The sequence below is a fragment of the Zootermopsis nevadensis genome, unplaced genomic scaffold (genome assembly GCF_977971745.1).
Source record: "Zootermopsis nevadensis isolate Lab colony 2312 unplaced genomic scaffold, Znev_1.0 Znev_ptg000010l, whole genome shotgun sequence".
Classification (NCBI taxonomy): Eukaryota; Metazoa; Arthropoda; class Insecta; order Blattodea; family Termopsidae; genus Zootermopsis; species Zootermopsis nevadensis.
This window is the reverse complement of record NW_028259142.1, coordinates 2,842,790-2,867,299: the sequence shown is the minus strand read 5'-3', so window position 1 is coordinate 2,867,299 and position 24,510 is coordinate 2,842,790. Positions and strand designations below refer to the sequence as shown.

At 39.8% G+C, this 24,510-nt stretch overlaps 1 protein-coding gene across 2 annotated transcripts in view; it reads left to right on the top strand.

Moving 5' to 3' along the window:
- The window catches only part of LOC110831307 (LHFPL tetraspan subfamily member 6 protein-like), a 95,276-nt gene extending 72,055 nt beyond the window's left edge, over positions 1 to 23,221 (top strand). Inside the window, exons 4-6 of one of the 2 annotated variants that reach the window (XR_015534454.1) lie at positions 16,703 to 16,801; positions 17,940 to 18,176; positions 18,600 to 23,221. Coding sequence is in view for 1 of the 2 variants with exons in the window: in XM_022067155.2 (XP_021922847.1) it covers positions 16,703 to 16,801; positions 17,940 to 18,058 (218 nt within the window). In the remaining variant the exon portion in view is untranslated. Of the gene's footprint in view, positions 1 to 16,702; positions 16,802 to 17,939; positions 18,181 to 18,599 lie in introns of those variants that run through there. The other variant, XM_022067155.2, reaches the window with a different exon arrangement.
- Positions 23,222 to 24,510: the final 1,289 nt, after the last annotated feature.

The following is a 24,510-nucleotide window of genomic DNA, read 5'->3' as shown; positions in this document are numbered from 1 at the left end:
ATCAGAGCGATCACCCTATCGGTCTTTGTCTACCAGACTACACGACTCTGCATCCAAGCAGGCAGCTATCTTCACATAGCGAGGGTATTTGGATCAGAAGATGGACTTCTTTGAGCAGTCTTGTGTTTACTGAGTGTTTCTGCAGGAAGCATCCACCTTACTTGAAACGCAAATGAACTCGATTTCCTTGACGCAGGACAGGGGAATATTGAGCTGGTAGATTCGCGGTTTCGTGTACCATTTCCCTTCGTCTCTGTCGGAATCCAGTACAGATTCCGAGCCGATGTCTCCTAGGAGATGTGTCTGAGACGAGAAGCTGGATTTATTGCGATAAAGCCACAAAGAAAGCGAATTGTCCTGAACCCGCTTCTTCTGTGAGGATTGAATTTCTATAAAATTCGATGTAGTGTGCCCCCTCAGTCAGACCACTTACTTGTTCACGCGTGTCTTATCTGACGATGCTCTAACAACTTTCGTTCCGTCAGATTATATGATTATGTACGATGAAACGAAAAGGTGAAGCCAATTTGCCTCAATGTACTATTCTCGCCACGGTGGTCTAGCGGTTAGAACGCTGGCCTTGTAATCCTGGGGTCTCGGGTTCGATTCCCGGCGGTGCCCGAATTTATAACTTGTGTTGGACAAGGCCGTGGTCTCGGCAACACGGAGTTTTCTTCCGTGGCATCCCAACAATTACTCCATTCACACACAGAAGAAGGCAATGGCAAACCACTTCTGGATCATCTGCCAAGAACGTATATGAACAGGTCCCAGTCCGAGAAAAGGATGGAAGGATCCTGTTCATATGGACCTGTCCTCAGACAGAACACTAAATGAATAACTAACTATTCTCGCACTATCCTGGAGGAATTTATGAAACCTACGATATTCTTCATGTTATAACAATGTCTTAAAATCAGTTTGTTTACGTGATTATGAAATGCCCCAGCGGCTAACCTGTGGGGGGGGGAGGGGTAGCGTGCTCTTTCTAATATGCAGGTAGGCCCATATTCCCTGATTCTCTATTAAATCACTTCATATCAGTGAAATACATTACGTTCACTGTTAAAATTGAAAGCAACTGTCACTTCCCGACTTTCAGCAAGGACTGCATGACTCACCTCCAAGCGCTGCGAGACATGAGTCAAATATCGGTCCATTATCTTTGTATCAGTTCCTTTCGGGAACGTGGAAATTGCGTTGAACTTTGTGAATGAACGCAGATGGTCGCTCTGCACACACGGTCGAGTTATTGCCGTGTAAACTGAGTAGGGTTTCGTGTATTAGCAAGGCATCTGCTGCTTTATTGGAAGACTAGCCTTTGGCTAATGAACTGATAATCTGATCACCGGAACAACAGCGCGACGCTGTTACCAAGGCAACCTGTAACAATAGCTACTTGAATAGCGCCTTACAGTTTACGCCGATAATTCTGCCCGTCACGTATGCAGCTGAATAGCGGATGTCATGTCTACAGGTCACGTAAATTCATTATTGAGATGCCTGTGTTGTTTTCTTTGCGGTTCGGGACATTTTTACTTCTGAGCGGGTAATTTGTTCGTCATCATGCCTCATTAATTAGTTTTAGGGGCTAATGAAGGTGGCATTTGACAGGTTAAGAGTGAGGCTGTCTGCAGTTGGTTTAGTTACGCACGTGGAGAGAGTTCATAACCTGATTCGCCATTTCCCATAAGAGCTACGACGTAATTGGGGGTTACGTTTACGAACACCAGAAAGTAACAGAAAGTATAAACCAACAATTTTTTTTTGTCTGAAACGAAACGTAACATTTATAATTATTATTATATAAAGCAAAGATAAAAAAGCAAACAATTTCAAAAATGCGCGCGAAAGCAGAGCGTATAGTGAAATGCGTTGTGTTTGCCCTCCGGTTTTCTTGACTTACCCAGCGACGTTTCGACCTCTCTTTGCGTTTTCGTTAGCACGTGCTCGATTTTGTTCGTAAGATTTCGGATTAGCGAAATTTCTCAGTGCGAATTTTCAAAGCGAGTACTGGCTGGAATTGGAGAAGTTTTGAAATTCTGGTAAAAAAGCGGCTTTTTATCTGCTTACTTATTCTTAATGTCGTATTTTGAATGGGGATTGCCTGTTCTTTACAGTACTGTAAAGAGGAATTTGTGGGTTTAGACCTGAAATATTTTTGTTGCCGAAGACAGTGTTTCTGGATAAACGGGTTTAGAATATATAAATATTTAATGAAGAAGGCAAAAGAATTGTATTATCACGTTTATGGTTTGTTTGTAAATCTCTGTAATGAAATAGTTAAACTTAATTGAGTATTTTTAACCCCTCTTTCGTCTGAATGAAGACGTAGATGCGCTGATGTTTTACTTACAGGAGTTAATTGAGCATAAAACTGTACACAGCACAAGCTGAGCTCGAAATTAAATTGTAAAACTTTTGTTTAAACGTGAACATTGCACACGATGGCGGCTCCTACAGCGCCTATTTAATCGGATGTTAAATTAATCTTCTTGCTTCTTTCCGTCGCGTTGAGGAACACGAGGCTGTGGTAAAGTACGAGTAGGTTCGGGTTGGAATCTGGAAAAAAAGATTCACTCGGGTCCGGTTGCAATTTCCCACACTCTGTGAGATCTGCGTTTCTAACCTTAGTGAATAACTCAACAGGGTAATCTCTGATATTAAGTACTCGGGAGGTCTCAGGGTTTAAATCTCGGCCCTGAGAACTGTTAGCCTAATAGAAGTTTTTCGTGGTTTTCCTCATTAATTCTAGGCACTTGTCGGGACGGTACTTTAAATAAGGCCATAACCGATCCCTTCCAAGACAATTATTCATTAATAATTCCATTCGACGCTATATGATATCGCCTACTGAAAGCATCGTTAAATACGAAAAAGTAAATGTAAACGTCGTCGGAGTCTTGCAACGGCCTGTGATGTACAAATAAGTTGGTTTCTGTAATTACAGTGCCGTTTTACCTTTTAGGCCATGCCCCTAGGAGGAACACAACCCTCTTAAAATTTCATATGAACTCCGAAAGTGGGATTACGCTAAGAGATATTAGATCTGTGAAATCGAATACCGTAGTGGCCTCAAACGATATCGGATTTGAGCTCTTGCAGCTGAAAGACCTCTCTCTCTCTCTCTCTCTCTCTCTCTCTCTCTCTCTCTCTCTCTCTCTCTCTCTCTCTCTCTCTCTCTCTCTCTCCTCTTTTATTTTCCGATCCGCCAGTCATTTTGTTCACTAGCCCCTCCGAAACACTCGCTTTACCAACTCTGATACATTTAAAACCTGAATCTGAAAGGCCCAATTCATTCGCTCCCCCCCCCCCATTTTTAAAAAAAACCTTTCCGCCCTTTCCAGGTTTTTGATACTTGTATATCAATTCTGCCCCCCATTATTTTGTGTGTTAAATTAACTCCTGGTAAATTGAATAAAAATTTACTTGGATATTATCCATCGTCTAGTAATAAAACGTAAAACGACGTTTCGGAGATGAGGCTCTATCTCCGTCTTCAGGTTCTTACTCAGTTGGGCCCACTAGATAGAGCTAATACCTATCTCCGGACAAATTAAAAAGTGAAAGTCCCAGAATAAAAAGGCATAACCACACCATCCATCCTCATTCAGGTTAGCCGTTCTCCGGGTAGAGATTTTAACTAGCTACCTGGAGAATACTCAGTAACAGAAAAAATAAGGCTATAACTTGTATCGAGGATCGTCTGAATTGTATTAACCAGAGTAAAAAAGCCGCCGTGAGAACCTCAAAGCTCATACAGTGTTGGTGATGAAAGCGTAGTTTAAAGATTTCACCTCACGCGTGGTCGTATCAATTTGTACGTTTACTGTTAAGAAATTTTGGCAGCATTTCAGATCTTGATTACGTCTCGAAAATTCCTTTTACTAGCTGTTGCTCTGATACGCCGTTGAGTTTCATGCAGAAACTTTACGAAACGTTTCATATCGTCTTGTAGAGTATGAAGGACGGGGCGCCATCGCAGTCCATGGTAATTAGTACATTGCGTGAGGAACACCCAAGGCTATATAGGAGCGTGGCGAATTCATGAAAGGAAGATTTCCACGAGACACTGAATGTACTTGGTAACTTCTACATTACACGCAACTGTAACAAAGGAGACGTTTAATTTCATAGGTCGCCTTTTTGTTTTTAAGAAAAAATTGTCGAATTTTTGATAAAGTGAGGGGTATTATGGCAGAGTATCGACACATGGTAACAACAGGAACACATTTATTTCAAGTAACGTTAAAAAGCTTGTACATTTGAATACAATTAAGAATAAAACATTATAGAAGATAAATATTTTCTCAAAGATATATTCTTTTAACTCTAGAATCATCGTGCTAAATAAGATCTGTAACTGGTAAAATCTTATATGTATTTATTTATTCATACTCTATTTATAACACTAGCCTTGTAAGCCTGGGGTCCCGGGTTCAATTCCCGGTGGTGCTCAAATTTATAACTTGTGTTGGGCAAGGCCGTGGTCTAGGCATCACGGAGTTTTCCTCCGGGGGCTTCCCAACAATTACTCCATTCACACACAGAAGAAGGCAATGGCAAACCACTTCTGGATCATCTGCCAAGAACGTATATGAACAGGTCCCAGTCCGAGAAAAGGATGGAAGGATCCTGTTCATATGGACCTGTCTTAAGACAGAACACTACAAATAAAACTCCTGCGTGCCACATGTTCATAGCATATCAACACCGTTGTACAGCATTGGTTTGTGGAAGAGTGTACTTTAAGAAGTTCTTCATTATGTATTTTTCTCCAGTTGCCTGTACACGGTATTTTAACCCCACGAAGTCACAGGCAGGCTATTTAACGGCTTGTGTTAAAACTTCTGGTGTTTTTGTTATGTATGTTATGATATCTGTTTCCTTTGAATCTGTTTTGTGCAGCGGGCGTCTGATACCATTTCTGATAAATAGAAATTCGCGTTTCGCTTGAAGTTTCCAGAGCGATCCGTTTCGAAGCGACGTTCCCCTCTCCACCCCTCTTCATTGCACTAAGCTCCTTACAGGAAAAGTTTTCTGTGTGATGGGATTTTCTCGGTTTCTCTGGGTCCTCGTCATGACAATGATTACATTATTCAGCGGCTGAAGGCCACGCAGATTTGATCTGAAATCAAATATTGTGTGAATACGAGCTGTAGTTATAGGGCCTATTACAGATGGGCACAGTGTAAAAAATTATATTCTCGCTAGAATCTTTCACAGATTTACACAAAATTTGGTCGTATTTTTCATGTAACAATATAATGAACTTAAACATATCATGAGAAACGCTAAAAAAATCTTGATTATGAAAGTTGAAGGTCACTTGAAAGACTACATGTAATGGACGACAATATTAAAATGAACCGAAGGTAAATTGGGTTTGGGAATGTTGATTGGATTTATCTGGCTCCTGACAGTGGTTGTGGCTGGCTGTTGCAAACATCCGTTTCCATAAAAGAACGGATATTCTTGACTATCTAAGCTTTAGTTTCTCAAGAAAGATTGTGCTTCGTGGAATTACTATGATTTCCTCCTTATCTTCCATTCTTTATAACCTCTTCTGTTACCCATTCAACTGTTCAGTCTCAGATCTAAATTTTCGCGATTCTTATTTTTTTATTTTCATTGCCTTCCACCTGCCCTGCCACTCATTGTGACTCGGTGGAATCAACCATATTGGAAATATTAATGTTTAAAGAGCGTATTGCCCTGGGACTCGGAGCAGGGCCGACAGTGTCTTCCGTTCTGCACACCTTGACATGTGTCAGACACTCGAGGGGCCAGAACCTGCGATCATCCCGTAGCAGGCAGACTCCGAAATCGCAGACACATCGTAACACTGATGAATATTCCACAAACTGATGTTTCTCCACTGGTTCTAAAGGTTATCTTTATTATCTTGCAAACCACCGTCTTCCTGTTTTATGCTACAACAAAGAATTTACCTCCACAAAAGTTGCGTAATTTTAGTAGGCTATCGATCATGTATGAAGTGTCACTCCCATGTTCGAAGTTCGCGCGTCCGCCATGTTTTCATTACCGACTTACTTTGGAGTTTAAATTCGCCTTTGAGGTAGGGTAGACCAGCAGAGGTATAATGTTCATAATGAATTTTATTAAAATCGGCCAATTCCTTCTAAAGTTGAACTGAGTTACAGACACGAAGTAATTTCTTTCCGCAGGATAAAGTACACTTTAAAGTGGGCATTGCTTAAAAGACTTTTGATAGCTTCAGCATTTAGGTGGGAGGGGGGGGTGTCATTAGTTTTTGTCAAGTTCTGACGGCGAAAACACGTTTTAACCGCATGGTGTGGACTGGCGTTGGAACCTAAACAGCAAACCCGAAAGTAACCCAGAACTATCATTGGTCGGACATCCCCTTTAAAACGTCATCGGATCCGCATGGAAATCTTTGTACGTGCGCGGTAAATCTTGCAACAAACTAGAAGCAGCTATCCGCTTAAGGGCCGTTTGCTCCTCGCTACAAGGGCCCTAGAAACCTGGGCGCCAGTAATCCGGTATATTGAATTTCTATTTGTCTGCCTTGTTCAGGGCGGATTTTGGTGTGTACGGTAACATCACATCCAAAACATTAAATGGACTGCTACAAAATTCATGGATCTGGAAATTAAAAAAAAATGTATGAACACACAAAAATAATGTTGGGATTAATACGCGATATCATTATTTTCTTTAAGACACGCAAAAATAAATTTTAAAATTTTATATTTATGTATCATTACGCTTAATGTAACTCTTATCAAATTTTAACAGGCTTCATCTGGTATTTGCTTTATAAATGTATAAATTAATTTAATGCTTTGTGACAAGGTTCAGTATATTACTCTTGCATTAACATATCAGAAACGTTGTTTGTCTACGCCGCCGTGGGCTTGAAGCAGACAGATCTCACTAGCTGCTGTGCCTACGTTAATATTTGCATTACGAAAACCCTTTAGGTGGTACACAGAGGCCGGGGCGGCTCAGTCAGTGGACTTAAGGGCTGGACTACCAGAATTCAGTTCCCGGCAGGGCAGAAAATGTTCTCGTTCACTGCGTCCAAAATTCAGTCTCGTGACCAGTGGCTACTGTTGGTTATTCCTTGGAGTTAAAGAGGCCGTTGCTTGAAGCTGTAGGAGTGACTTCAGAACACTACGACCAGAAATAAAAGCATGATGAGTCGTGACACACGCGTTGTTTCATGGGGGATAGTGAGTCACGTCATTGGAAGGTTCGCAGGTTTTGCCCGCTCGTCCTTCTGATAAGGGCAGTGAAGGTTGTCAAATTTAGTAACTTTTCTGGTTATTAATTTTTTTTTTAAAGATTTTGGTGTGCTCCGTAGCAAGGGGTAGTTTTAATTAATTTAAATCATGCAGTAGCAACCTTAATATTTTCTTGAAGACGGAGGAAAACCAAGAAAACCTTGACAGAACATAACAAACTAAGAAATGTAAGCCAATGTAATATTTCAGTAAGTGGCAAACGAGTTATTTTACTAAACGTAGTCACATCGATTCTCATGTTTGGGGAACCTTGGGGTAAATCATGTTACTTTGTTTGTCAGACTGCTGGCTGGTGGTCTGTATACAGCCGGAAGGTCCTGCGTCCGGCCTTATCGACGTTGATTTAGTTCCCTGTGAATTGGATGAGGAAAGACGAATTTAAACCCAGATCCATAGATCCGTAGATCCGTAGATCCGTCATTACCGGCACCGAAAATCGAGCCTAACCACTGAGTAAGCGATATTGTTCGCATTAATTTGGAGTTGCCTGTCTCTGTTACAGTGCACAGTGGTCACACAATAGGCTGTTTTGCGCATGTTTGCGTATCCTTTATGTGCTATTGTATTAATAGTAACAGTAATCAATTGGATATGGCTCGCACAATGCGATTATCGTCATAATGAATTAGTAACAAACCCAGATCACGTGTTTCTGTCGCGTCCCGACTGAAATGTGAGCTTCCCTCGTGCGTATTGTATATTCACAGTTGCTGTTTCGGTTAAAATATCTTTGTGGTTTACTGAACGACAGTCGCACTAGCTGAGACTTCGACTCTAAATGTCAGAATGGTTAATGAATAATTAAGCGGGGAAGATGTGGAACTGAATAAAACCACGGAATATCTCAGTGTATTCGGTCGGTGAGCTCAGATTTGAACCCAGAGCCTCTTGAGTACGAAGGAGGCGGTGACGTTATTATTATTTCACTATTTTCCTTCACGTGTAGGTAGAATGTCAAAGTTCACGACACTCACCACAAAATCTTGCTATTGAACCGTGTCCTAATCCACTCGACAAGACGTGTAGATCTGGAGTTGAAGCAGGTAAGACTGCAAGTTGTCGCCCTCGGTGGACTAGTGGTTAGCGTGCTCGGCACTGGACCCAAGGTTCGCGGGTCGATGGATTTTTAAGGGTGATATCCGTAGCCTACTTACTTCGGTCCCATGTCGTGGGTTTACGGCATGTAAAAGAACCTTACGAGCATGAATTAGATGTTTCGTAAGCAAAATTCATTTTTCACCCAAAAAATCTCCTGATTAATCGCTAAATGGCCCTGGCAGTCAAATCAGGATTGAGTAGAAATTGTGCAGAGACAGTGAGTTGATCACTCACTACACAACATAACAGATTTAATTTTCTATTTGTATCACCGAATATTCTTGCAGTTATGGTATGGAAAACTCAAAAGTGTTAGTAATATTAACACAAAAACAAAATATAAAATAAAGTAGTTGAATGTCTACTTTTTGAATTTACATTTTTAGGCATATTAGAGTATGTGTTGGAATTATAAATGTCACAAACTTTGGGGGCAGTTTCCATTCTGGTGATTAATAAACATCGCTGCCTGAGGGTGATTCATTGGATGGCCGTCAAGAGTGCGCTGGTGTGTAGTGACACCAATAACTCAAATTGACACCCCAGGGGTTTCAAAGGCACACTGTTACAGCCATTGTAGTATGTACTTACCCACGAACTTGAGGAAATTACCTGCCAGCCATAATGAGATTAAATTATGGATATAGAGGTACATGAAGCAGATTAGATTACTTTAAACATCAAACTGTGCGCCGGTACTTAGTGAAAGTTGTTGATAATTCAGAGAAAGGAAACTTTACTCCTTTTCTAGGAGTCGGTATGAGTTTCCGGCCCTCCTGACCAAGTTTGCTGGAAAGTAAGTCTATGCTCCAATTAATTAATTCATGCATCAATTAATTAATTCTGTCCTTTTTTTAGGGCCTGTTCTGTTTCTTAGCGCGCAGAGAATAAATTGTACTACTGCAGCGTTTACGAAATAAATTAGATCTACTCGTTTCTGCATTTAAGTGCGTAATAAGTTTTGTAAATTTACACAAAAAGCACAGAGAACAGACAATTTATAAGTGAATTATCTTATACATAAGAGGATTTTTGAAGGTAATATTAAAAAATATCTTAATTATGTAGGATATGAAGAAGATGGTGGTAATGTTGTTGTAGGTTTTGGCGCCATCTAGACTCGTTTCTATATTTAGACCTGAAGATGGAGACAGTGTTTCTGGCATCTACCGACGAGTCTACTACACGGAGCCAAAACCCAGAACGATTTCGCCATCCTCACCGCCGTAAAAAAAAAAAAACCCGAAATGTCATGATACGAGGCTGTTGACTGTATTTATTAGGTTCAGAATAGAGTTCAGTGACAAGCTCTTGTGAACAAGGGAATAAGCTCTTGGCTACTATAAAATACCGAGATTTTCCTTGTGAGCCGATTGAATATTAGCTTCTCTGCACCGTAGATAAAAATGGTTTCGTGAATTAATGACGCCTCCTTGCAGAAACAGCACCCCAGTAACTTAGTGACTACCGCCTCATTAGACTGTACAGTGTTGTTAAAATCTGGGCCTATCCGTGAATCTCATGAATCTGAGAACAGTGGAGATAAAACATGCAGTGAATGTCTTCGGAGGTGAAGGTATCAAGTTAATCTCTCATTGTTTAACAATACACATGAAAGTTAATGTTGTAGGCATGTTAGGTTACGTTAGGTTGGTTAGGTTAGGTTACGTTAGGTTTGGTTAGGTTATGTTAGGTTAGTTAGGTTACGTTAGGTTAGGTTACGTTACGTTAGGTTTGGTTATGTTATGTTAGGTTAGGTTAGGTTAGTTAGGTTAGGTTTGGTTATGTTAGGTTAGTTAGGTTAGTTAGGTTAGGTTAGGTTATGTTAGGTTAGTTAGGTTACGTTAGGTTAGGTTAGTTAGGTTACGTTAGGTTAGGTTTGGTTATGTTAGGTTACGTTACGTTAGGTTTGGTTAGGTTAGGTTAGTTTGGGATGCAGTGATACAAAACTGTAAAGAGAGCAGATGAAGTTTTTTTTCCCCTCGAAATGCTGCCAGTCCTGGTGCTGTTTGTTCTACAGGCCATGTTAGGACTGTTTTTAGACTGGTTAAAATTTGTCTCCTGGAAACGAGACCTTGATAAGCTTTGCAGCTATGTTTGTGCAGCCCTTAATAATGCTGTATATATTCATGGGATGATGTTGCGTCCCTCGGACACAAAGTTTCACCGGTTATGTAAATGCGTACCTGAATATTGATATTTTCTGTACACTTTTGCTGTCAGGCTGCTCCAAGCTGTCATATAGGCTTTCTTCAGAAACTTAGCCTTGACTATTGGACTATTGGCACCATCGTTACGTCACAAGAAATCTGAATATATTTTTATTATCTCCTACTGTACAAAATTGTACACCCCAACTAGTTGTTATGTTTCTACGGCCGCACTAAAACACCGTCATTGTTCTTCGTTTAATGTAAGAGACCAAGTTTAACACCCGTATAAAAACGTATCTGTGTATGTTTTAATTCTTACATTCTCTGATAAGAGAAGGGATGACAGAATAATATAATAGGGTAGCAAGAATTACTTGAGATTAGTCTGCTCGTTATTTCTTCGTGAATGTAATTCATGCGCCTTGGAAGTATGAAGTCTTACATAATTTTGATTTGTTACCGTTTCTGTCAAACTTCTTCCACATTAAGAATGATAACTAGGGTTGCTTGTCTGTAGGTGACGCTGGGCTGATTAGCACTTTATGGCAGTGAGATAGAGTATACGAATGAAAAGAATAGAAACCACTCAGCCCTCGGACCCCCTATTGAGAAAAATTATTCGAGAGGTGCTAATTTCCCATCTATTGCCTCTGAGGATCCGTGGAGTAGGTTCTGGAACTGTCTGACGCGTTCACGCCAGTACGAGACGCTAGGGACACGAGATCGAAGATAACGGAAGTGACGAGACAGTCTTCGAACGCGCTGTCATTGTGGAGCGCAACACACAGCTGTGTTTCCTCACAGAGTTTGTGTATTTAGACGATAACTCTCTGTTTAATCCCTCCGTAATCCGCTATCCATTATCGTTCGCGTCGTCATTTCACATATGAGCGGATGGCGTAATCCTGAGGTCTCGGCTCGCGCGACAAAAGTTGTGTTAAACTTGGTTTCAGATCTTACGTTGTAATAATATTAATAATAATTTTAGAAATAATTATGAATGCACAGATCTATTGTACCTCCCACTACATGAATATGGGTTGTCATTTTGTATGGTCTGGTAGAAGTTTACTGACATTTCAGAGGTTCTTTTTGCCTCCATCATCAGGGCGATAAGTGATCTCTTAAACGTTATAACAGTTGCCATGGTAATGATCTTTAAGGTATTTTTGGCCGTACGGGATAATATGTATGTTTATTAATTTAGATTTTCTCGCCATTATTCGCGGGAAGTTTAGCAGTGATTGTGTATGGGAAGAGTATTTTGAATGTAACACATGCTCGCTTATAGACAAATTAGGAACAGCTGGACAAAGGAAATCAATGTCAAGACACTGGCTTCCTGTTTCAAGGGGGCTTTCATCCGAACCAATTCATTGACCTACGTCCTTTCACAACGTCATTTTTCTTTTAAAGCAGGGTTCTTTGATGTTGTACGAAAGGACGCATCGTCTTGATTGATTTCGGTAGCCGTAGGTGACATTGAAGGTGTAGAAACGCCTTCTTCGGTCCCGATATTGTGACCAAGACAACGGCAAAATATGGTCAGTATTGTTATAACATGGACGGTTTCAGTAACCGACCAATGCATGGCGTAACAACTTTGTGTTGAATCCTGATATCTAGGACATCTTGATTGTTATTCCTTCGTCAGATTCCGACAGTGCGTATTTAGTGTCAGTTCTCAATTAAATGATGACCTCGGAGTTTGCGGATAATTACACAAAGACGGAGTCCTAAATAAAAATTAATTATACATTTTCCTTTCCATATAGCATTGATTGGAAAAAGTTAAATGAATGAAAGTACGAATTTAAAATGCATTATTTTTAAACAAAATTGAAAGGTTAGGCTTGAAGTAACCTCTATGTCTATGCCCTACTATTAATTAAGCAGAATAATTTTTCAAAGATAATTCGTAGATATTAAAGGCGAAAAATTATACGTAGTTGCTTTCGAATGATTGCTGCAGAAGGATTAAATATCAGAACGTCATTCACCACACTCGAATAACGTGTTATTCTGGGAAATATATTAAAGCCTGTAACTCAATTCATTTATCCACGTTTCATGATCAGTACCACCAGCATACAGGCAAAGTGCTCCCTGTGTGTCATCACATGATTTATACTAAAGGTTTAAGAAACAGCCTCAGTGCTGCACTCTGGAGGGATATAAATAGTTCAGCGTGACTTGTTTTCACAGCGCTGCGTCTTTTGTGTGAAAATAACAGACGTTCATGGTAATTTGGCCGTCTCGGGTTGGCAGCACGTGATATTTAGTGTTCACATGGGAAATTAAGTGTCCCAGCAACAAACGATTAGTGTCGAGAAACAAGTTCAGTTTATTGCCGTTTGGATAGCAACTGCACTGCAGCAATTGATTCCGTTTAACAATTTAATTTTTTTTCGTACTAGACACATGGAGTGTGTTTCTATTCTTCAGGTTTTAAAGATTAGGCCTTAATTGCGTTTGCCAGTTTAGAATATACTTCTGAAATTACGAATCCGTTTAGACATTTGGTAGGACTCCTTGGACGAGTGATCACCCCTAGACACCAGGCGTCCACGTGACGACAACACAACTTTGTTCTTATGAATTAATATTGGATATTGTCGTATCAAGACCTCCACGGTGGTCTAGCGGTTAGAACGCTGGCCTTGTAATCCTGGGGTCTCGGGTTCGATTCCCGGCGGTGCCCGAATTTATAACTTGTGTTGGGCAAGGCCGTGGTCTAGGCAACACGGAGTTTTCCTCCGTGGCATCCCAACAATTACTCCATTCACACACAGAAGAAGGCAATGGCAAACCACTTCTGGATCATCTGCCAAGAACGTATATGAACAGGTCCCAGTCCGAGAAAAGGATGGAAGGATCCTGTTCATATGGACCTGTCGCCAGACAGAACACTAAATAAAAATAATATGGTCGTATCACGAGATGTTTCGTAAGCAAAATTCAGCGGCCATTTTTCACCCAAGTCTCTCCTGATTCACTGCTTCACTGCTAGATGGCTCTGGCAGTCAAATCAAGTGTGAGTAGAATTTGTGCAGAGTCGGTGGGCTAGTCACTCACTACTCTTAAACGAACGCTTTAAAGACTATGAAACCTCCGATAGGAGGACCTATGCTCCACTTAGGAATTACAGGAACTATCTATCTATCTGTCTATGCTCGTATCTCCCGAAAATTTTAAATGCCTCTAGCAGGACTCGGACTAATACACAGCAATAGTTTCGAGACTCTTTTAGGCTGAGACTCCCTTCAGTGAATAAAAAAGTTAGGTGTCTGTAAACTATGCATAATAATGGCTTTAAATATGATTCACTAGCGTGATATAATAATGACTAATAAATATTAAATATATTTGTCAAGTACGCTATTTTGTGTTTGTAATTTCATATGGCCCTTTCTTATCAGTTTCCATGCATTGTAATTAGACCATTTTCCCCTCCCAGAAAATAAAAATTCACGCCCCGCCGAGGGACACGGCTGCCATTTTGGTGAACGGTGATCTAGAGCAATGGTATTCAACCGGGGGTACGTGAAATTTAAAAAATATATATATTATTTTATGATAAAAACTGAATAATCAGTAATGTAATTTATTTTATTTATTTTAGATGTAGATTATATACTATGTATAACTTGAATTATACACCAACAACTTTGGGGGTACAGAGTCGAAGAGAAATTATATCTGGGGGTACGCGAAGACATCTTAGGGGTACGTGAAATTTAAAAAATATATATATTATTTTATGATAAAAACTGAATAATAAGTAATGTAATTTATTTAATTTATTTTAGATGTAGATTATATACTACGTATAACTTAAATTATACACCAACAACTTTGGGGGTACAGAGTAAAAGAGAAATTATATCTGGGGGTACGCGAAGACATCTTAGGGGGTACGTGAAATTTAAAAAATATATATATTATTTTATGATAAAAACTGAATAATCAGTAATGTAATTTATTTTATTTAATTTAGATGTAGATTATAAACTATGTATAACTTGAATTATACACCAACAACTTTGGGGGTACAGAGTCGAAGAGAAATTATATCTGGGGGTACGCGAACAAAAAAGGTTGAATACCACTGCTCTAGAGAAACGAAGTGTGAATGCAGCCATTACGAAGCTGTTAGGTGGTGGACAGCTGATTGATTAACTAACAGAACAAAAGCGACTGTTTAACTTACATAAGAAAGCTGGCTAAGTAACGTTTAGAACGAAATGGTTGATTGATTAACTTAAAGAATAAAGTGACTCTCTGTCTTGCTTGAGTATTATAATGTATTTAGGACCCACTCATCTGGCTAAGATTGCGTGTAATCACAGCTATAATTCTGATAAAAATTAGATTAGGTTAGTTTAGGATAAGTTTGGTTTGATTCCGTTTCCGTTTTCTGGGGGTTGCCGAGTTTCAAGGGTCGCTGGTATCCAGGGAATCTGGGATGTTGAGTGGCGTGTAGTATCATGGAAATTGGCCGACGTTTCGTACAACACAGTCATCTTCGTGGGGGGGCCTTCGTTTTCTGAGAAATTTCAGCAGATGGCTAGACTTGAGACGATATGGTCGATATTAATTTGATTTTTACTGAGCGATTGAGCAGACTCAAAATAAAATTATCAGAACTGCCAAAGTCGTCAGGAGGAATCGTTTACCGACCCTTACAGTCCCGAATTTGAAGATTAATGGGTTTTGTATTAAAGTTGTTTCGGAAACTCAGTTTTCCATCTCAGTAAATGACCTGCCGCCCTAGCAAACCAATACAGTTTCAATTTTAGCGCAGAGCGCACTAAAACAAAAGCTTATCAAATCTTGTTTCCAGGGCACAGCCTCACAACACACGCGTCGTTACTAAAGATTGTTCACAAATTTGCGTTACAACTTTAGTAAAATGAGATTCTTTAAATGATTAGACGCTACGGACTGGTGATACTTGCTGCAAACAAGTGAACATTGGTGATGGGTTCAGAACGTTGTGGGTGTTTCTTCAAGAATAAACAGAACCGTCTTGTAATTTTAATGCACAAAGACTGATACCCCCTGTGTCAATTTGTTTTCAGGGCACGAATATGATAATAAGGTGTTGGGTAAGGAAACTTGAATGCACTCCGCTGACTGGGGCTTAAACAGGAAATTAATATTCTGAGCGAGAGAACATAGAGCAGGCCTGACTGGTTTAGTTGATGGTGAAAAAGTACTTCCATGTTTCTCGCCCAAGTTTGTTCCAGAGTTATCGATACCATCGATTACATCGCCCTGTCAAGACCCGCCATTTTACATTAAGTATTATTCTTCTTATTACATCTGTGCCTAGGTCTTCGGAGTGGTCCCTCCCTTAAGGCTGTGCTTTTCAACGAAATTTTTTTACGTATTTCTCAAACAGATACCTGCAAAGAGATGCAGGGGACGTGAGATGGATTTTTTTTTTTTGCGTATTGCGGGTCGTCTAACAGTGGGTGAGTGGGGAGACTGAAGAAGATTCCAGATTTTAACGACTCTGTCTTCAGTTACGAATGTTATGTGGCAACGAATGGGAACGAGATTATGAATTTAAAAGGCTGTGGTCTGTTGTAAGATGTAATCACAAGAGTAGCTTTGAGAAGCTGAGGAAAACCACGAACAACTATGTCAGTGTTGCCGGTCTCTGGGATTCTAGTCGAACTGAGAATCTTCCGAAGAAGGTGTGATAGACATTGCATAACTTTTGGAATGGTAAAATTTGAAAATCACTTCTCGTTTCGTGTGAACTGCCAGTTGGGTTAGAATTGACTGGATTACGGTGCGTATTCGCACTTAAGATGGCAACTGTGTCGTTTGCTGAAGCGGAGTTCGACGCGGATAATCCGTGAAAGCCGACGTTGATTTCGAATTTCATGTTTGATATTTAATTAAATAATATTCTTAAGAGTAGATTAGATTTAGGAAATGCCACGAACCGTCTATTCCAATTTCTTTTGTCTACCCGTACAATCTGGTAGAAGTTCACCAACGTTTCGAAGATGCCTTCTGCCTTCATCAGGGCGACTGGTGGATTTATGTCCCAACTGTGTGAACCTCTGAAATACCACTCATTAAAGATGTCCGTCAAACTGACCCCCGTTCAGGAATCGGACACTGATGTTACCTTTTGTTACGTCACAGCGGTGCTGGTGTGTAGCGGAGCTGCCGTCTACCCCGTCGGTTGGGACAACAGGGAAGTACTGGAGTCCTGCGGAAACTCTTCGAGCGTATACAACCTCGGTAAGAACTGCGACCATAACACTGTTCAACAGCACAAAATATATCGGAGATGAAACTAGCCAATTTTTACTAATTTTGAGCTGCTAAACACGAAAATGACGTTAATTTTGCATGATTGGTTCGCATTTCGAAGATACTTATACCAATCTGTTTCGTTCAATTTTCGTAATTGTAATGGACTACTTACTTCAGAAACAACCTGTACAAGGGTGGAGAAGTTTTTGTTGCTTCCTGTAGGTCTAGTCAACATCCCTAGGGGATGATTAATAAATTGGTTGAGTTCTGTTTGGCAAACAAATGTTTTGTGGAGTGCGGATTTTGTGTTTCACTTCGTCTTAGAATACTTACGTAGTAAACAGCAAAAACTTCGTTGTGAGTACTTAAATGAGATATTTGTTAGAATAAAATATACAAAATGTCGCGTAGATGTGTCAATAATCCTAACAACTTTTGTTATATCTTTCAAGTCAGTTGTTGGGAATTTTCTTGGAAACAACAGGGCGCCAAACAATGGGGAATTAGTAGACAAATTGTTGAAAGCATACAGTAAAATGGGGTGCAATATGCCTCTTAAAATGCATTTCCTCCACTGTCACTTGATAATCTTGTATTGGTTAGTGATGAACATGGCGAACGATTTCACCAAGATATTTCTACTCTTGAAAGGCGTTATCAGGGGAAATTGAGCGCATCAATGATAGCTGATTACTGCTGGTCGGTGGTAAGAGATGCCCCCGAGGTAATATACAGACGAATGGCCAAAAGACAACGTCTATAAGGTAGGTGAAAATTTTTAAACATTTGCATATCATATGGACGAATTTTTTGGTGATATTTTACAAAGTACAAAATATCTTCAAAACGCGAACTAACTAAGCCTTTTTATTGTCATTTTCGAATTTAGCGGACGAAAATACATAAGAATTGATTAGTTTCATCTCCGATATATACAACTCATTAAAATTTGTTGTCTATGTAACAGACAAATCTAGCAGAATCTGAGGTTCTGAAGGCGACGAGTGTGAACATGGCTGTCTCCTTCTGGGTTGTCGCGCCGTGTAGTCTTGGTAGAAGTTTGCCGAACCTCACGGCGGTACAACCCTGACGACAGCGGTGAAGTCGAACGCTGTTGTTTCAGGTACCTGTGAGTTATCGTGGTCCGTGTACCTGTTGGGCAGTGCAGTGGGACTTCTTCTCCTGTGCTTCGGACTTAGCTTCTGCGCATCGCGAGTCAAGCCCGGTTCGTTCCGTATTTGAGTGTATAGTGCCGGCATGCTGTCAAGCAGCGTGTGAGACTCTGGCACCCGTTCACAGCACATCAAGCATGTTTGTGTTGGGATATAGACACCTTAAACATGCCAAGAAGCAATTTCTGGTAATATGTACTCGATATGTTTCTTTTCTGCCATGTTCCCAACCCACAGTATAATTGAAATTGTATTTAAAATATCCTGAAACCTATTTCTGAATGTTCCTTATGAAGGTAAATTGCAGTAAGTTACGATTTAATATTTTGAAATAGTCCGTACTGATTCTTGGATTCAGGACAGAATAAATCTAATACCTTCTACGTATATTTTAATTAAATATTTAATCTATTTAATTAAAATATTTGACATAATTTTGGAGAGGAGGTCCTGTGTACCAGAAACTGTTCTGTATCTTGGCATTAAAGAATCACAAAATATACAAAATATATTCACAAGACAATAAATTATGTTGTATAAAATTGTTTATAAGTCTAGAATTTTAAGAAGAGTGCCAAACATTTTTCACAGTGGGAATGAAATTTTTTTAGGAAAATAAAATCCCAAGATGCGTAATCTGAGATAAATGGGTTCACGAACTTTTATGTGAGGTTATGTGTGAGAACTGAACAGATTATACGGCCCAACGAAGTGCCGAGGTACACGAGACCACAAGGACAAGACGAATGAAGAGGATCTACGACACAGTAGAAGAATGGGCAAGGTGGTTGGACAGAGAGGAATGGCGAATGGGAATTCAAGACGTCGATGATATTAATTAGATATCTACATATACACATTATACGTCGTGTTGATTTTTTAGATATAAAACTCAAAATCTGGTAAACTGGATGTTCTCGTCTTTGGTCTGACGATTCAGACTTTATCCGTATGACGTGTTTTTCTGTAGGTTCCTTACATTCAGCACATATTATGACGGAGACATCACACTCGAAACATTTTATTATTTTTCTCAAAAAACTTTAACTAATTCTTAATCGTGCCTGCGTCACCTCCGTCTATTGCCGAGTTTAAGGAAACATAGAGGTTAGTTATACCTCCACTCCCCCCATACGTCTTAACGACGTCGTTCCTAAGCGAAGGGATAATCTTACAAGTTTAAGACAGTTTTATTGAAGCGTATTACGAGCGTAAGTGATGTGATGTCGTGGAACATACAGTGAGCGTCTTTGTTGTGTTTCACATGTGATAAGCTGATGTCTCTGTGGACAGCGGCGTGTCGTGCACTGCGAAGTTCTGGAGATGTTTGCGTGTCGGCGGACGACGAGCACACAACTCCGTCAGAACTGAAATTTAGTTCGTGGGGGGGGGGGGCGCTCAAGAAACCAACAGTGATTTAGTGGTGAACTTAGAAACATCCATTTCGGAATATCATGTTCGAATCTTTGTCGAGCCATCAGTGAATTTCGGAGAACACCACAGTTCCTCACTTAACTTCGTATTGATGCTAAGGTACATGAGTGGAAACTGTTTAATACCTTGGAGGTTAGCATTGCTTCGCGGTGGCGTATAGAGGGTTAACATTAAAGCTCCATGCATTCTCTGTCTTAGTAGGCCTTCTATTTGGAGGTCAGTGGTAAAGTTGAAGATGCAGTTAGAAGGTCCCAAGTTCTTTATTTGATGGCGTTATTTATTTAAGTAGTTCCACTTACATAAAGCAGACATATCTAACGAAAATGTGGAATTTATCATAGTTAATATGAATACGTTATGAACTCAAAATAAAGCTGTCTCATTTTGAGAAGTGTTTTTTTTTTTTTTTTTTTTGTTTCGCCCTGTGGATTTACAAACCATCTCGGAAACACTTTCTGTAGGTCAATTATTTTTGTTGGTTGATCATATAACTGTCGCATTTCCATTCTACACTTAAGCTTCATAATGGCGTGGTTGAGACTGTATTTCTGTATTCTGACACTCGGGTATCCGTTTCGAATCTGAGTTAAGTTCTTGGATTTTGAATTTCGGGACTTTCATACTCATCGTCACGGGTCCCTTTGAGAACCCATAACTTCGCCAATCCCGACTTTACCACACTTCACTATTCAACGTCACTTCCAGAAAACTATCTTCTTTGTACAACCCCACATATAAAATGAACCCGCACAGTAATTAACACATCGAGGAGAATTACGAAGATACGAGAACAAAGTATCATTTAACAAAACTCAGTTTTCATGAGACGTTCAGTTTATCGATTTATCTCGATAGATTCGTCAGCGGCGGATTTAACTTTTTCTTCCCGTGTAAAGGGAAATTAATGCAACCAAGTTGTCGAAAGAACAAGCTAGCGTCAGTCAACAGAGGGGAAGACGTTATCGTCACACGAACGTTTGTTTTTACCCACCCCTCGGACAAAAAAGAAGAAACGATGCTCCAACTAATTTCTTTGAAGCGACGTAGGAAGATTAACAGCAAGACAATCTGTCACTTCGCGCCTAACAATGGCTACCTCAGCGCATATAACGGCGAAAGATGGAACTTAAACAATCCTTTCTTGACAGGAATCAAGCGAGCATCGTACGCGTTTCCTTTTACCGTTCACTTGGGTTAATCGATGATCAAATTTGCTGCACACGAGGAGTTAGGAACGACCCGCGTGGTTCAGAGATGCACACTTAAATGTATTGGCTTGATTGTAATATTATTTGTGGTACCACCTCCTTGATCTGCTTCGTAGACAGGAAAATTGAGTGTAGGTAGTCGCGGTGTTTCGCCATGACGCTGTAGTATATTTTTCTTTCTGAAGAATCAATATTAAAATAGGTGTTTCGAAAAAGAGTTTTATTGGATCAAGCATTACTAATGGAGGAACTTTATAGAAATGGTTATAAATCTTAAGATAATTGCTTATTTTTTCGTCATTTGTCATACTTCTGCTCATATCGAGTATTTAAGAGGATATAAAGTTTTTTTTAAAAAAAAGTTACATTTTGATAGAATTAAGTTAGAAATGTAAAGTGTATACTGGGCATGGCATGATTGTTTTCGCATGTGTGATGTAATGGCTCGACACCAGTTGTTATGAAAGATTGTGTAAGGATGCAAACACCAGGAAAACAGAGGCAATAAATAAATAAATTGTCAGAATTATGTGAAATGCTGACTTGCAGAAGTAAAATTTACCTTCCCCCCAGGTAATTGGAACAGGAGACAGACAGACAGACAGAGAGACTGATTGATGCGTCGATGAGACAGGAAAGACATGTCTGATACTGAGAAAGATACACATTACAATGGACGGAGGCTTCCTAACTGTGAATTGAAGATCAAACCATGCTCAGATAGAAAGCTCATAATGATTTTGGATTAGATTATCAGGTTATAAGTGGTTAACTAGGGAAATAGTGAGAGATGAGTTGAAGTCAGGGATATAGTAACCATACAGTTGTATATAATGTATAGTGAATCATATTGTGTATGTACATAACGAAGCCATGTGTATGACCTGTGACATAATTCCCTACTGCAGAATGAAACTTAGGGAGAGGATTAGATAGGTAGTCGCTTGGCCGGAAATGAGGTGAATTTTCTGAATTCTTTTCCTGCAAAACCCGCGCCCTCCCCACATTCAGCATTTGGTGAGTAGCATTAGGAATCGGGCGGTAGGTGGCCGATTTGTAACACCTTTCTTTCCTTAGTTGGGGTTTCAGACATCAGCGTCGGAAGATATGTCGTTTGCCATTCTGTGAGATCAGCTAGGCGATTCGAACTGGAGGTCTTGGCCGCGGTGTAGATGTAAGGTGGTATCGCCTACCATGCCCTGAAGATAGGGGTGATACATTCCTCCGAAATGTTTGTAACCACTTGTAAGACCACTGCGTTACAACGCAGAAGACACCATCAATATTTGAAAACGTTCATTCATTGATTTTTTGGCCCATCGCTACCGAAGAAAGGATTGTAATATATTTCTTAAGGAAGTAGCCCGCAATTTGAAGAAACCACCTCCAATCAGAATAGCCTTCCGTTTGCAGGGCTAGTGTCATACTGGAAAGAAAATTAAGCATTCATTCCAAGGTAATAATAGATTAATAATAGGTTATACCTCTATATAAGAAGTACATTTAAGTAAGTTGTATGAACACTGTCATACCATGATGATTTGACTATTTATACTTAAAGAAAATTATAGAAAATGTAACTACTAGAAAGACCATTGGAAATGAAGTGGATGAGTTTGAAATATTGAGTGAGGTATTAAGCTTGTTATGTGGGAGTTACGAAATAAAAAAATAAAAAAACCCCAGGCAAGGAAAAGGAAAAGTTTAAGCAATATAGATGGCCACGAGAAGACAGATCATCAGCAGAATGACGAAAAATGAAATATTTTAAAATAAAATTATAAAGTAATAGATTATAGAAATGTGTAAATATCCCACACACAAATAATAATAATAATAATAATAATGGAAACTGGAAGACTAAGCAGACAATTTCCTTATTGAGGGACATAGATGCCCCCCCCCCCAAAAAAATAGTTGGACCAATTGCAGGCGAACAAGGAATTCGCCACTGCCCATTGTAAATAACAAATAACAATGAAAGACAAATATGGCCTCCACTGTTTCTTACTCATCATGAACTGAATGATACATGGAGCTGCTTCACTTTTTACTTTGATTTTATACATGCATTTATGTCAGCTGTCCACCCCTCCCCCTTTCCCTGTTACAAAGGACACGTCAAAAAACAACGTTTCTCTTGGAGAGAGAACTCTGGAAAAGTTGTTGACCATTTCTGCTTCGAAAATTAGACAGCAGTATTGAAAAACTTGGAGCATTGCAGAAAAAAATTTAAATATTATTTATGACATTATTATTATAGTATTTCTCAACAGTGCATCGTGAAAAAAATTGGATTTGTCTTGAATTTGAATAGCCATTGCTAGTCTCAATTAAAAACCTTGTCTTTCACTGTATAAATGTTGCTGAAAATGTGTTTCCATAATGACATTGAAAATCAGTGGACGCTGTTCATTATAGCTTATTTTTAACATTTATGACTTCCCTTTAACTGGACCACTGAGAAGAAACTGGTGTTGAATTATCATATATTTGTGAAATAAAGAGTCTAGTGCAAAATGTATGGTTAAAGAAATGTACAGAGATGAAAAATATACAATGAACTATGCAGTGAGGAAATGAAAGCAAAATGTGTTTTCTTTTCTGTGTAAAGCTTTTTTTTGTAAAACAGCCAACACCCAATCGCTCACCCCACAACCACCACTCATCCACAACCGATCCACCGCCCACTACTCGCCCATGATCTTAACCCCGCCCGACCGCAGCCAGTCACCCATCTCTACACATATACCACCACCACCACCGCCACTCAATCACTACCCAGCAACCAGCACACTTCACCAACTTAACTCGCAGCTCCCAACACCCACCCACCATCACCACCAACCTTCCACCAACACCCTCCCGCTCAATCCCATTCACCACCACCCACCCAATCCCCAACCAACACCAATCCACCCATCCCCCAACACCACCACCCACACAAAATCACCCAACCTCCTACCTCCGACCAATCACCACAAATCATCCACCCAACCACCACTGAATCACCACCTTACATACCGCAACATCTGCACATCACCAAACACCACCAACAAACCATTATCGACCTAATAGCCACTCAACCTTCAAATACTCATGCCAGTGATGTTTGCCAGCGTCTATACAACCAACACACGAGCCATGAATAACATAAACGCCACCACGCCTGACTTCTCAGATAGCCATACGCACGCAAAAATGGCTGACTCGTGTCATCAAATTTTGGAAAAATTATCAGTTTCAAAACTTTTACAATTACAAAATTTTCCAAAAATGACCAATGTATGTAAGAAATAACAAAATTCGAAAACCATAAGAATTAAGAAAAATATAAAATTTCGTTACTGTTCAAAATTAAGAAAATCAAAATTTTGAAATTCTTAAAGTCATAGACGATAGAATAATTGTCCGCAAATTGCAAAAAAATAAAAAATATTTCTTTTTTAAATTCTGAAGAATTACAAAATGTACGAATACTGTATAAAATAAGAAATTAAAAACGATCAAAATTCGTGTCATCTACTGGGGGTGCCTATAATGAAGACGCAAGTTAGGTAAAGAGGTCCGTATAGCCATTAATGGTTTCAGGTACGGCGACATCTGCATGACTATCCCAAGTCTTGAGAAATCACTTGTCCCAAGTCTTGAGAAGTGCGTGTCCCAAGTCCTGAGAAGTGCGTGTCCCAAGACTTGAGAAGTCCCTTGTCCCAAGTCTTGAGAAGTCACTTGTCCCAAGTCTTAAGAAGTCACTTGTCCCAAGTCTTGAGAAGTCACTTGTCCCAAGTCTTAAGAATTCACTTGTCCCAAGCCTAGAGAAGTCACTTATCCCAAGCCTTGAGAAGTCACTTGTCCCAAGCCTTGAGAAGTCACTTGTCCC